Raw genomic sequence first — 14922 nt, forward strand, 5'->3', positions numbered from 1 at the left:
TTACATGATAAATTCCTGAGAAATGTAACCTTTACGTAAAACTGTAGTAATTTACTTTACAAGTGGCATTTGTGAGTAGTTCAAAGACAGAATTCCTACCCATCAGAAGGAATCTCATTTGATTTCTAAGCCACTCTCTTGTAGCCTATCCATATCTAATACCCACAATCACATGTGATTTACACAGCCACACATATTTGTTTCTCCTCAATATATTTATTGAATGAATTCAAGGTTTATTGAAATTGTATTAAATAAATGAAGATTATTTTTAATACAATCATTGACATATAAAATAACTGATTAATGTAGTTAATTTAGCAATTCTTTCCTCCAAACTGTTCACATTACATTCTAGCTATATGTAATCAAAGTGCTCTCTACAATATTATAATTTCAAATTTCCCATTTGGGGTCAAATGTAAATCATGATAACTGTGGTATTATGAATTGTAAATAGATAATATTCTAATTCAGAGGTTTACAGCATGTATATTTTCCAATTTATATAATCAAGTCACATACTCTTTAGCTAGCTTGATGGTAGTAATGGTTTCCATTGGATATTTATATGCATCAAGCACTACAGACATATATTATCTCACTTAACTCAGAAAAGAAATTTATCGTACTCACTAATGCTAGACCTTGTGCTAAGTATACAAAGAAGGTGAGAAGGCAAAGCTCCTGCCCTGAAGAAGTTTGGACTGAACACTATGGATAAGAAGGCATACATGTCCCATGTAAGGAAACAAACAGAAGTCATGTAGGAAAGGACAGACGATGTTTGAGAAACTTGAAAGTTCAGTGTGACGTGATGGTCATCAAGGTGCATGGGTAAAAAGAAAATAAATATTAAAGTCTATATTTTATACCAATTACCCATCATTACAGGGCTGTTATGAATATCTTACTACTGTAAGTATTTTCTTCAATTGTCATTAAAATATTATTACAAGCTCTGCTCCTAGAAATAATTCATAAAATAATGAAACCAGTGTCTTAAGCAAGCTGAGCTATGGCTTAGCATACGAAATCTGCCATCTACTTAAAGAGCTCTGGGATCCAAAGAAACTTGTTGTTGTCCAGTGTTATGAATAACAGAACTAAAAGTGATGGCACTAACTTCAACACTTATTTCCGAGGCATGGAAATTGAGGAGGAAAATCACATAGGTAAGTAATACTTACAGAGAATATTTTATGAGACTGAGATGTGGCAACAAAAAATATATTTTGATGGTAAAAGTGAAGAAGTTGTGTGTTAGAGAATTTTACAAGTGAAAATACTCATGGCCCTATAATATGTGTTAACCTTATCAAAATATAGAAAATTGTAAAGAATAAAGGCTTTTAGTCTATGCAATTATATATAGACACAGGAGATACTAACAGGCTCCCATAAAGTTGTTGTATGTAATATTTAGTATTGATTAATTTGAATAAGATCTATCTAGAATTTAAAAGAAAAAAACTATTTGTTTACTTATAATTTAATTTTTTATCGATATATAATAGATGTATATATTTTGGTGGTACGTAGATAGTTTAAGACATTTATATAATTTTTTTTATTATACTTTAAGTTCTAGGGTACATATGCATAACGTGCAGGTTTGTTACATATGTATATTTGTGCCATGTTGGTGTGCTGCACCCATCAACTCGTCAGCACCCATCAATTCATCATTTATATCAGGTATAACTTCCAATGCAATCCCTCCCCCCTCCCCCCTCCCCATGGTAGGCCCCAGTGTGTGATGTTCCCCTTCCCGAGTCCAAGTGATGTCATTGTTCAGTTCCCACCTATGAGTGAGAACATGCGGTGTTTGGTTTTCAGTTCTTGTGACAGTTTGCTAAGAATGATGGTTTCCAGCTGCATCCATGTCCCTACAAAGGACGCAAACTCATCCTTTTTTATGGCTGCATAGTATTCCATGGTGTATATGTGCCACATTTTCTTAATCCAGTCTGTCACAGATGGACATTTGGGTTGATTCCAAGTCTTTGCTATTGTGAATAGTGCCACAATAAACATATGTGTGCATGTGTCTTTATAGCAGCATGACTTATAATCCTTTGGGTATATACCCAGTAGTGGGATGGCTGGGTCATATGGTACATCTAGTTCTAGATCCTTGAGGAATTGCCATACTGTTTTCCATAATGGTTGAATTAGTTTACAATCCCACCAACAGTGTAAAAGTGTTCCTATTTCTCCACATCCTCTCCAACACCTGTTGTTTCCTGACTTGAATGATTGCCATTCTAACTGGTGTGAGATGGTATCTCATTATGGTTTTGATTTGCATTTCTCTGATGGCGAGTGATGATGAGCATTTTTTCATGTGTCTGTTGGCTGTATGAATGTCTTCTTTTGAGAAATGTCTGTTCATATCCTTTACCCACTTTTTGATGGGGTTGTTTGTTTTTTTCTCGTATATTTGTTTGAGTTCTTTGTAGATTCTAGATATTAGCCCTTTGTCAGATGAGTAGATTGCAAAAATTTTCTCCCATTCTGTAGGTTGCCTGTTCACTCTGATGGTAGTTTCTTTTGCTGTGCAGAAGCTCTTTAGTTTAATTAGATCCCATTTGTCAGTTTTGGCTTTTGCTGCCGTTGCTTTTGGTGTTTTAGACATGAAGTCCTTGCCCATGCCTATGTCCTGAATGGTACTACCTAGGTTTTCTTCTAGGGATTTTAATTTTTAAAGACCAAATCAGTAGAATTGAGATATCCATCACCCTAAATATTTGTCTTTTCTTTATGCCAGAAATATTTGAAATTATTCTCTTCTAGGTATTTTGAAATATACAATAGATTGCTGTAAACTATAGTCACCCTACTGATTTATTGAACACTGTGTCTTATTTCATCTATCCAACTGTGTATTTGGACCCACTAATCCTCTCTCCTCCCCACTGTTCTAAACAGCCTCTGGAAACCAGCAATCTACTACCTTCACGAGATCTGCTTTTGTAGTTCTCATATATGTGAGAACATGTGCTAATTGTCTTTCTGTGCTTAGCTTATCTCACATAGCACAATGACCTGTAGTTCCATTCAGGTTGCTGCATTTTTGAAGACTCAATCTTGATTTAAGTTAGGATTTTTAAACAACGAGAAATGCACAAATAAAAGTATATTTCAAAAATTATTTCCAAAAACTTGAAAAAAGTGATACACAATAATTTTCTTTCAAAAGGGCTTTGTATGAAAATGGTCCATAAGGTTGGATGCTAAGACTAAAATATAAAGAAGAGACAAAAAGCCAAATATGGCCAGTTTGCTAACTACTTGATTGCCTTTAGTGTTCTGTCCTTCACTTAAGATTACCAACATGAAAAGTTTTTATACAAAGATGTTGAATATTGGAAATCTTGAGCACTCCCCACCAAGCAGAATATGACACAAAAGTTCTGTATGGCCTGAAGCAAATTCCCTGGATTTTCTGCCTCCCCCAGATTAGTCCTGCTACTATAATGTTGGTCTCCTGAAGTTATCACCAGTGAAAGAAAGTTTTCTCATTTCTTATGAAAACAAATGAAGAGAAAAGCCTTATCTGTAGGAGAAAGTACATATTAAGAAAAAATCTGTATAATTTTAATAAGGAAAGGGAGAGACACAGAAAGAGAGTGATTGATTTGCATTTCATTTGTTTTCATTCACATATCTAGCTTTCAGTAAATATTTATTCATTGATTATCTCACATTGAACTACTTATTCCAAGACCAAAATACAATAACACAAATTAGGTATGCAACAGTTAGTCCCAACTATAAATGCTTAAGTTTTCTATAACTGGAAGAAGTTAGTATTATAGGCTTCTCTCTATCATATATATAATTTTTGATCAATCAAAAATTAGATAAATTGTATAATAACAAAAAATGCACATATTGAATTACAGGCAAGGTAAGAAGTATGCTCCAAAATTTGTTGAAAGTAGCAGCAATTTAAGAAAAATCAAAACAAATTATGCATGAGAGAGCAACACTGTAAACTAGCATCAGTGGACAAATGTGTGGAGGATAAACAGAGAGATCCAGCATCAAGAAACAGTGAGCCTATTTATATGCCACAAAAGTCAATTATTACAGCCTATTCCACTATATTTAGAATGAGGCAAAAGATCAGCAATGTTTTAAAACACAGAAAGCTCTTGAGAATTCCAGATGTTTGGAAAAGCTGAAAGACAGTTGTTTTTAGAGCCATGCTATGTGCTATCCAAAGTTTTCCTAAGCATATATCTTTGACAAACTCCTGAGTTTAATTGAAGTATCTCTCTTAATCTTAAAAGTATGTCTCCTTATATTTGAGATGACTGCAAAGGTATTATATATCTATCACTTCTTTTTTTTTTTTTGAAATGGAGTTTCGCTCTTGCCACCCAGGCTGGAGTGCAATGGCATGACCTCAGCTCACTGCAAACTCTGTCTCCCAGGTCCAAGCAATTCTCCTGCCTCAGCCTCTCAAGTAGCTGGGATTACAGCACCCACCACTATGCCTGGCTAATTTTTGTATTTCTAGTAGAGACAGGATTTCACCATGTTGGCCAGGCTGTTCTGGAACTCCTGATTTCAAGTGATCCATCTGCCTTGGCCTCCGAAAGTGCTGGGATTACAGGGCGTGAGCTACCACACCTGGTCTATTATTTATCTCTCTCTCTCTCTCTCTCTCTCTCTCTCTGTGTGTGTGTATGTGTATGTATATATATATATGTGTGTATATGTGTACATATATATATACAGATAGAATGAAGCTCATAGCTATTTAATATTAAGAAGAACATAAGATGTTTAAGTTACTGATGCTTAAGATTTCAGACCACAGTGATTCTCAGAATACAAATAAATTTTGGCATCTATTTTTGGAATCAGTGTTTTCTAAAGATTTAATTGCCTTTTGAATAATTTAGTTGGCAGGCAGCAAATTACATATAGGTTCAAGCCTAAAATGACACAAATGCACAATTAATTTCTCCACAAATATCTATCTCTAAATAAAGTTACTTGTTTGATACAGATATGAGTTGTAGGAAAGTTACAGGGATATTATGAGGCCCATGATAAATGTTATCAGGAAAGAAAACAATTTTTAATTTAGTAGTCTCTAACAATCTGGAAAGCCCATGAATATTTACTATTAATTCACTATGCTGAAAACTAGATAAAAGAAAGTACACACAAGAGAAAAGCATCCATAATAAAACACTTACTAGAATAGTATCAAAATCTATTAAAATTTTGGGATTACATATACACATTTGAAATCAACGATAGTTTCACATTTCTAGGGAGAATCTTAAAAATTTATTTGTCACCATAAAATATATATCAAAATATTGGGAAACTTTTGGGCTACAGTCAAGGACTTTGTTCTTACAGCAAAACAATTTAGAAAACCTTGATGTAAGTACCATTAGTGATATAGTAAGTTTTTATGTATATTCGTGGTCAGAATGTTCTAACATGTTTCATATAAATGTGCTTTCTGAAGGTCAGGTAATTTCACCTTTGGCCTTACTATTAATCCTTAAAGCATGTGATCTCCACAGTTGTTTTAACTCTTGTCTGTCTCTTAGAATCTTCTAGAAATTCAGCCCAGATCAGTATGCACTCAAAGACTGCCTAGTCTTTTTAAAGCAAATGCAGTACACAGATGACTCCTAAGCAGCTTACATTCTAGTAGTGGAAGGATAGCAATGAAGAAATAACTTCCAAATAACAAAGCAAATACTTTAAAACATGCCTAAATCAATCTAGTATATTATTTCAAAAAATGCTCCATGTTGGCAAAATTATAATGAAATAATGACATATGAAAAAGGAATAGTTATGAAAAATATAGGTCAATTCAAATGATAATGTTGCACAAAGCTCTCCACCAAAAATTCTAGTGAGATCTGTTATTCCAATTTTAGTACTGGTCATTCCTTTTGTATTTTTCTCTTCACTACCACCTCTGGACTTGTATATTTCTCTTAGCCCTTCTCTACCATGGTGCTGCAAGAGAATTTAGCTCTAATATCCTGACATTCATCGTATAACATAAATTAACTTCCTTCTTAGGCATCCCAAGTTAAACTTGGTAAATAGTATGTAAGGGAAAATTGAGAAAAGAGTGACTCAAATAATTTTCTGTAGGGCTTTATTCTTTAGCTCAACCCTAGTAGTGAATGATTGTGAAACCCGTAAAATTAATTATTATATTTAAATATCATTACTTAAAACTTGAGTCTTCGATGAAACTTTATATTTTACCACTATACTTTTTTTTTTTTTTTTTTTTTTTTTTTGACATGGAGTCTCACTCTGTCACCCAGGCTGCAGTGCAGGGGCACGATCTCCGCTCACTGTAACCTCTGCCTCCAGAGTTCAAGCAATTCTTCTGCCTCGGCCTCCCACTATAGGCGCGTACCATCACACCCATCTAATTTTTGTATTTTTAGTACAGACGGGGTTTCACCATATTAGTCAGGCTGGTCTCGACTCCTGACCTCGTGATCTGCCCGCCTCAGCCTCCCAAAGTGCTGAGATTACCGGTGTGAGCCAGTACACCCAGCCCCACTATACTGATTTTTACAATACTATGCATGGATTTTTGATTAAATATCAAAGGTATAGGTCAAAATAAATATGATGGATAATATATATGACATTCTTCTTTATCGTTAATGAAGAGGTTGTGAAAAAAATGTAAGTTAAAAATTTAGAGACAATCTGACCTAGTCATGCACTGCATTAGAATAGTTCATACAAATAACACCTGATACCAAGTTTCACAATAAATAACGTAAAAATTTTATTAATGCCTCTGTTTCTCAATTATGCCTAGATGCTAACATGTTAGTACCTAGATTGTGTTTTCTCACTGACATTCCATAACTCAAATAATCTAATTTGTAGAAATATACTCCTTCTCCCTAAGGGATTTAGCAGAGCTATTTTTATGCTGAAAAGGAAATGTTTTATGTAAGCATTTTTACTTTTATGTGAGTAGTCTTTTTGGTGGGAAGAAGGTACCCCTCCTTAACTTAATCTCCCTCCACGCATTTATTCTTATTCAATTATTTAAATACTCAATTTTATTTCCTTTCCGTGTTGACAGCCGATTAATTGTGTCCCTTTTGTTTTCCAAATAAATAACCCTTATTCACAACACTGATTATTTGATGGCTTTGTCAAAAAAAGATAAGCAAATTATCCTATCTATATTTATAAAGTTTGAAAATATTAAGTTAAAATAAAAGATAGGTGGGAAGATTCTTAAATTCACAATTTAACACTTAAAATTTGAAAATATGTATTGGCATCTCCAAGAATAAATTTCTAATATGCTGACTAAAATCATATTTTTATTTTTTCATGGCATTGTCAAATAAGGCATGAAAATACACATTTTGCCTGTGAAAACGGGTTTGGTTGACATTAACAAAATATAAGAAACTTTTTAGCTATGTAGTACCTGGCCTTTCTTGGTATATTTTGACAACTATTTTGACAACTACTAGTACATTGACATATAAAATATATTTCTGTTTCCTTATTGGTCTGTAAACGGTTTTTCTAATTCAAAAGAAGGCAGAATAACCCTTTTGATACTGTTATTGTTGTATCATGCTAAGTAAAATGACAGTGACCCTGAAGGCATTGAAAAAGTCAGATAGCAGATCCTTTAGGAATTGAGAAATAACAATTGGGACTTTTTCTTTAATGTACTGGTAACTAAATTGTAACTTACCTGTTGTATAAGAGAAGTGCAGCAGGTCTTCATTCATATCTTTTTTTTTTTGTTGAATAGGTTTAATTTGTACTTTATATTGTAGATTTTAAAAACATTTATATGCTTTTTTTTTACATGATGTAGAGACAGACTTCATTCTGTGATTAAAATCTAGTTCTAAAATCTATTGAATCAGGAAAAACAAGGAATACATAATCATACATTACCTTTTTCAATATGCATCCTTTTTGACTCATGTCCCATGTCATGACCAGCCAAATCTCCCTCTTTGGGCCCAGGGAGTACATTTGGTGATAAGCCCATCAGCATCTGGTTCATGGACAACCCATTCTGATGGACCGCTGTTATACCCGAAAACAAACAAAACAAAACACAAAAACACCATAACACACAAGGTTCCAATAAGTCAGTTAAACTCTTTTTGGACTCAACAGTAAATATAATATTAATATAATGGTCTAACTTTAAATTTGTAATCTATCCCTAAAAACACTGTGATAACTGATAAACATGATAATTCATCAGAATATGCAGAAAATACTGAAAATGACATCACCTCACTTTATTTTTACTTTGCATAAAACAAGATTTTTATCTGGAAAATATAAATTTTTAAAATATAAGAATAATACAGTAGAAATTGCCATTTGGCAAACATCATTAATAATAATTGCTTCAGGGATCAAGGGATAATTCTGAAACTAGTGAGTGGAAGTTTGGTTAAGAAGAGAATATTTGCATAGTCTTAAGATATTTTCTCACCAGACATTCACTATCTCCAAAGGTAAAGAACAACAATGACAACAAGTAATATTTCAATAGAGAAACCTGGTAGTCACTACCTTAAGAAAGTGATAAAGTTATTGCTGGCATTGTAGAAATGTGTGTCTCCTGAAATGATTCACTAGGAAGGACACACTATCACAGTTGTGTGATTCTCGCCAAACATCCATAACCTAAGTCTAATCAAAAAAATCCAAACTGAGGGACATTCTACAAAATAAATGGCCTGGCCTGTACTCAAAAAAAAAAAAAAAAAAAAAAAAAAAAAGGTACTGAAAGACAAAATGGACTAAGGAACTGTTCCAGATTAAATAAAACTAAGAGAATATGACAACTAATTGACTAATCGTAGTGTGTGATCATAGATTGACTTTTGTACCTAGAAAAAAAAAATCTTACTTTAAAAAATATTGGTGGGAAAACCAGTGCAATTTAAATAAAAACTGTAGTTCAAATTTTAGTATTATAATAATGTTATCTTCCTGATTTTGATCATTTTTCTGTTATGTAAAATAATGTTCTTATTTGTAGAAGATAAACAATGACAAATCTGAGTAAAGTTGTATTAAATCTATGATAGAAGCCCTAGGTGACATTATGTCTTTATTGAGATATCACTTTCAGAGACCTTGATTGGTTGATTGGCAAGGTAAATCAGGATGACAAACGCATAAGAATTATTCGTATATTTGAAAATTTTATAAAATTACTTTAAAGTAATATGTAACATATATATGCATATATATGTGTATACATACGCATATATATGCGTGAATGTGGCTGTATTTACATTTCAACAATTATGGCATCCAGGTATATAAAAATGTCTCCTTTGTTTCTATCAAAAATTTTAAAAAATAATATAACCATTAATAAAATAACATGAATGTATAACAAAATTCTTTCAAATCTTCCCCAATCTGTCCATCATTTTCATTTTGTTCCAAAAAATTTTTTTTTCTCTAGGACAGCACCTTTCCAATGACAATATATTATGCTTAAGCCAATATTTATCATTAAATTCCTGATTCTAGTGTCAACGTACCATAAAAATACGCAGTAAATATTTTATTTGAAAACTATTTTAAAATTGTGTATAAAGTTATAAAATTAAGGAAATAAGTTCAGGCAGGCCAAAGCAAGTATATATATTTAGTATTATGTTGAACTATATAATTTCCAACAATTGACTATCTTTTATTTATAATTATTTACATAGCATTTAACTTAATCTTTATCCTCTTCATAGCTTCCAGATCAAAATTTTCACTTTATGCACACATTCCTTTATAACCTATAAAGTCACTTTCTAGAAAATGCTTTCCTATTACTGAAAATATTCTCAACAACCAAATAACTGAAACAAATTTTGTATAATTAGATGAAGTTTATGCTATAAACATAATTGCATAAAATAATAGCTAAATTCTGGAAATAAGGAAAATATATACGTTTTATCAAACAAGATATTCTCTTTTAATATAGTCATTTATCAAAATAATAATCTAAGATTATTGTATAGACACAAAAATCACTTGTTAATTTGATGGCATTTTAACTTTATTCTTCATTTTCTTGGTCATAAGTACCAAGGTTAAATATTGTGAAAATGTTATAAAATAACATACAGTCCTACTTTTCAAATTGTAATAATAACAATATATGGCAATAGTATGCATTATTGATTATTACTAATTCAAATTCTCAAACTTAGCTAATTTCAAATTCTTTAATTCACTGACCACCTGAATGACTTAGAAATGTATGTTTTTAAAATTTATTATTTTGAATTTAACTCATTTCTCTTTGTGGCTATCCTCCATTAACACAAGTATAAAATTTAAAAGTCAGTGAATTACAAAAATGGCCAGGTAGTATTTGAGGAATGATGTTGAATAATCTATAAACAGTGTACCAAGACACTAGATATTTGAGAATTGGTTGTGTTTACTTCAGAAACCAATCCAAAAGGTTACTTATTTTCTCTGTTTCATAGCTCAAATCTTTATATGTGGCATCAAAGAGAGGAAATTTATATCAGGACCTGTTAATGTAGTATCATACCTCATGATATTACGAACTGGGAAACATAATTTTGAGAGATGGCTATTGCTACAGAGCTTCAGAACATGATCCATCTGAGATCTATTTGGAATGAGGGCATGTTGATTAGAAAAGCCAGCTGAACCCTAATAAAGTTTAAAATGGTGACAAGTAGAAGTATAAGACCTACGGATTCTGTCAGAAGAGCTCTCAGTCCGTGCAGGGGAGCTGGACACACTGCTGCTGCGATGTGATGATGGGTGACTGCCAGGCCTTCTCCCCTCCTCCAGAGAGGGGGCAGGCGAGGGGCTATCGGGAACACGCTCCTGCACCAGCGAGGGAGAGAAGGAGGGTAGAAAAGACATTAAATACGACGAACCTTTACTTAATGAATGTTGGTTTTCTCAATACAATAAGAAATGTAAAGAGAATACACACTTTATTTCATCAGCATTTAACTGTACTAAAAGATACATTTATCTTGAGCAAAGCCAAATAAAGTAGAAAAAGATGATTTATGAAACTATGGTTCTACAGGTAAGCACGACTGCAGTAATGGCAAATGTCAATCTACTCTGGAGAAAAAGTAAGCCCTAAGAAGACACCCAAAAATATCCAAATAAGAACCCATTAGACAACAAAGGTCTTGGAGAATAAACAAGTATTATTTATAATCATTTTGAAGAAATCTTTAAATATATTCCTGTGTTTCCGCAGGTATCTAAAGATCATGTAATAAACACATTATCAACATGACTGACCATAATAATAATACCACAGGAGTTTTTAACAAGTATTCCATCCTGGCACTGCTCTGGACATACTCAGTCACATTTTAAGGCATCACGGAAATGGATTATTATTTAATATTGGAATATTTTTCTTTGGTTTAAATAATTCTCAGAGTACCTACCATATCTAGCTTCAACTCAACCACACAAATGTGTAAAGGGCACATTTATGAAACATGTATCAATTATGTCCCAGGGAAATTTGGTACTGTGTTTCCTGATACTCTATTTTATGTCAACACTCTTGGTCATTCCAAACCTCCCTCTCCAAGTTCTGTGCATTCTCCATTAGACAAATCTGTAAGTAGATTATATAAATGTTTCCAATTAGCTATTATAAATGGAATTACAGATTAAGAAAGAAGGTACCCATTGGTGAACATTTTCTACTTTGAGCAGCAAAATATTTGTACCTTCAGTTATTAACATACACAGGTCTTGATGCCTTTTGCAATAATTAATAAATAGTAAAAAGTGTGGAAGAAAACTACATAAAGTATGCAGATGTATAATGTACTTATAAATAATAAGTACACTATTCCTTATTAGGGTGAAGATACGCAAATATGAAATAGAGGTAAAAAAAAGGCCAATCTAAAATGTAATTGGCCTGTAGGAGGCTAATATTTCCAAAATGTCAATGTTAACTTAATATGGAAAACAAAGAGGAGGCTCTAGGCTTTGTAGTGCCAGTGAGATTGATGATCATGCTCATCTTTGGTCAAAGTGATTCCATCAGCACTGTGATGGTTTGAAATCTGGCTGCACATCAGAATCACCTAGCATGTTTTTAAATGTGCTTATGCTTCAGTTTCATTCCCAGAGATTCTGTTTTACTGAGGATTATGGCTTAATTGTGTCCCCCAAAAAGATTTGTTGAAGCCCTAACCTTTGGTCCCTATCAATATGAATGTATTTGAAAACTGAGTGTTTGCAGACATAATCGGTTAAGATGAGAACACACTAGATTAGGGTGGCTTTTAATCCCACGTGGATCGTGTCCTTAGAAGTAGATGTGAAGATAGGAGGGAAGAATGTCATGTGACCATAGAGGAAGCGATTAAACTTATACAGCTTCAAGCCAAGGAATAGCAAGGATTGCCAGCTGCTAGCAGAAGCTATAGAAAGACAGTGAAAGATTCTACCTAGAATCTCAAAGGGAGCTTAGCCCTTATGAAGTCCTGATTTTGGACTTCTAGACTCCAATAATGTGAGACAATAAATTTCTGTGGTTTTAAGCTACCCAGTTTCTGGTTCTTTATTATAGTGGCCCTAGAAAACTAATATACTAAGACTAAAATGGGACCCAGATTTCAGTATTTTTTAAAGCTCTCCCTATTTTAATATGGAAACAAGATTGAGCTGTACTTTAGTCACACTCTTTTAATTTTCCAGTGGTGTACATTGCCAATAAACATCTTCAACAGATATGCTTAGACTTCATTTTGAAGACCATGATAAATGAAAATAACCAGAAAAAAATAGCCAAGCCCTTTTCCCAAATCCATGTCATAAAATGGTTTCCTAACATATATTCCATGGAATTAAAAAAAAAAAAAGTGCTATAAGAAACTTCATGACAAAACAATATTGTAAAGGAAAAGAAAAAAAGAGATCAATTAAATTTTAATCTCAAAAGTTGAAATGCATATTAGAATCTTGTCGTAATGATTACTTGCTGAACTTTAAGAGTTTTTGGACAGGGCTAATATGTGCTGACAGGCTTCTGTAAAAGACAATAAACCCCCACAGAAGGCAGATGTATTGTTAGTATTACACTAAAAAGCATTAGCCCTTTACCGTAATTATTCAGGGATTAACAATTAAGTGCTTTATTTTCTGCAAATAGCAAAATTGATATGTAGGTAAATGTAAGCAACACGTAATATATTTTCCATATCAAGTTATGTGGAGTTTCCACTTGAAATACTGCAAATACGAAAATAAGGACAGTGGGAGGGAGAGAGAGAAAGAGACAGAGAGAAGAGATGGCGAGAGGAGAGAGAAAACAAGGGGGGCAGTGGGCCAAAGACAAACACACACATCCCAGATATTAAAATTTAAAACTAACTTGTTTAGATAAGTTTATAAGATGCATGCATTTGTTACACGCTAGGATACTACAGAAAGACGGCATCCAACTTTACAGATTGCAGATTAAGATGTTTTGAAATCTTTATCACAGGTAACATGGAAAATGAATGTATTAGTAGTTATTTTTCCAAACTAACTAAATGAAGCATGTATGGTTTTAAAATGTCTAAGGCAAACAAACGACCAACAGTTTTAAAAAACAAACGTAGGGCGGGCGTGGTGGCACGCCTGTAACCCCAGCACTTTGGGAGGTCAAGGCGGGCAGATCACGAGGTCAGGAGATCAAGACCATCCTGGCCAACACGGTGAAACCCCGTCTCTATTAAAAATACAAAAAATTAGCCGTGCTTGGTGGCGGGCGCAGGAGAATGGCGTGAACCTGGGAGGCCGAGCTTGCAGTGAGCTGAGATAGCACCACTGCACTCCAGCCTGGGTGACACAGCGAGACTCCATCTCAAAACAAAACAAAATGAAACAACAACAACAACAAAAAAACATGTGTATGACTTAAAAGAGCAGAAACTTCACATCTGGATGCCAAAACTTACTTCCTGTTTTCTAATTATAATTACCCTAAACTATAAAGAAGCTTCAAATGGCAATATGCTCATATTAAATCATTGTAATCACAAATCAAAGGATAATCTTGGCTTGTGTGTAGCCAACCATAATTCAAAAGTTTAGTTTTGTATGGCTTTGAAGTATTTGCACACTTATTATAGAGGATGCATTCATAAGGCTATATATGTAGAACTCCTTTATAATTTGTATAAATATATTAAGAAACAATACTGCAGCTAACTGCATACAGAGCCAGAGATATACTCTTAAAGTCTAATTTTGATTTCTTGAAATTCTAACAGAAGCATAGTTTGTCTAAGCTTTAGAGCTAATTCCTAATACATCTAACTGTTAACACTTGGGTTACACAGAAATACATGGTGTGTATTTAAGAAAATGCATTGCTATATTTTTGTATGAACAGAATTTTCTAAATTAACCTTTCTATTTTATTCCAAAGGTCACTCACATCAATGCTTATCTATCAATAAATTTTAATATTTTTCTTAATAATTATATTAATGCATATGTTTGGCTGAACAGACATAAAGTGCAATCTTGAAATAAATCAGTCTCTCTAAAATGACTTTGCAAGTCTGATTTTCCTGTCATAATAGATTTCTTAGTAGTGCTAACGGAAAGCATGAGAATATAATTTTTCTGAAATATTTAACTCATAAAATATTTAAATACTTAATGCATAAATCTCTGGAAACAATGATTATGCCATTAAAATAATTTCTTGTTTATTTTAACATTTCCCATATAACTAGAAAAATGCTTTATTAGTCAATGTATTTAAATGTCAAAGATGTCTGTGATCAACTCTTTAATTCATGAAGTGTTCCGTTATTCATTTACACATCCAAAATACTCTTAAAAAGATATAATATACTAAGTAAAAAT

The 14922-nt window shown here is 33.0% G+C and overlaps 1 protein-coding gene across 2 annotated transcripts in view; it reads right to left on the reverse strand.

Annotated features, from left to right (window-relative positions):
- DACH1 (dachshund family transcription factor 1) overlaps positions 1–14922 on the reverse strand; it is a 445951-nt gene that overhangs the window by 122432 nt on the left and 308597 nt on the right. For both annotated transcript variants that reach the window (XM_030922383.1, XM_030922382.1), the window contains 2 exons: positions 10761–10896; positions 7951–8085 (listed from right to left, as the gene is read on the reverse strand). In XM_030922383.1, coding sequence (XP_030778243.1) covers positions 7951–8085; positions 10761–10896 — 271 coding nt within the window. The remainder of the gene's footprint in view (positions 1–7950; positions 8086–10760; positions 10897–14922) is intronic.

The sequence above is a fragment of the Rhinopithecus roxellana genome, chromosome 18 (assembly GCF_007565055.1).
Source record: "Rhinopithecus roxellana isolate Shanxi Qingling chromosome 18, ASM756505v1, whole genome shotgun sequence".
NCBI classification, from domain to species: Eukaryota; Metazoa; Chordata; class Mammalia; order Primates; family Cercopithecidae; genus Rhinopithecus; species Rhinopithecus roxellana.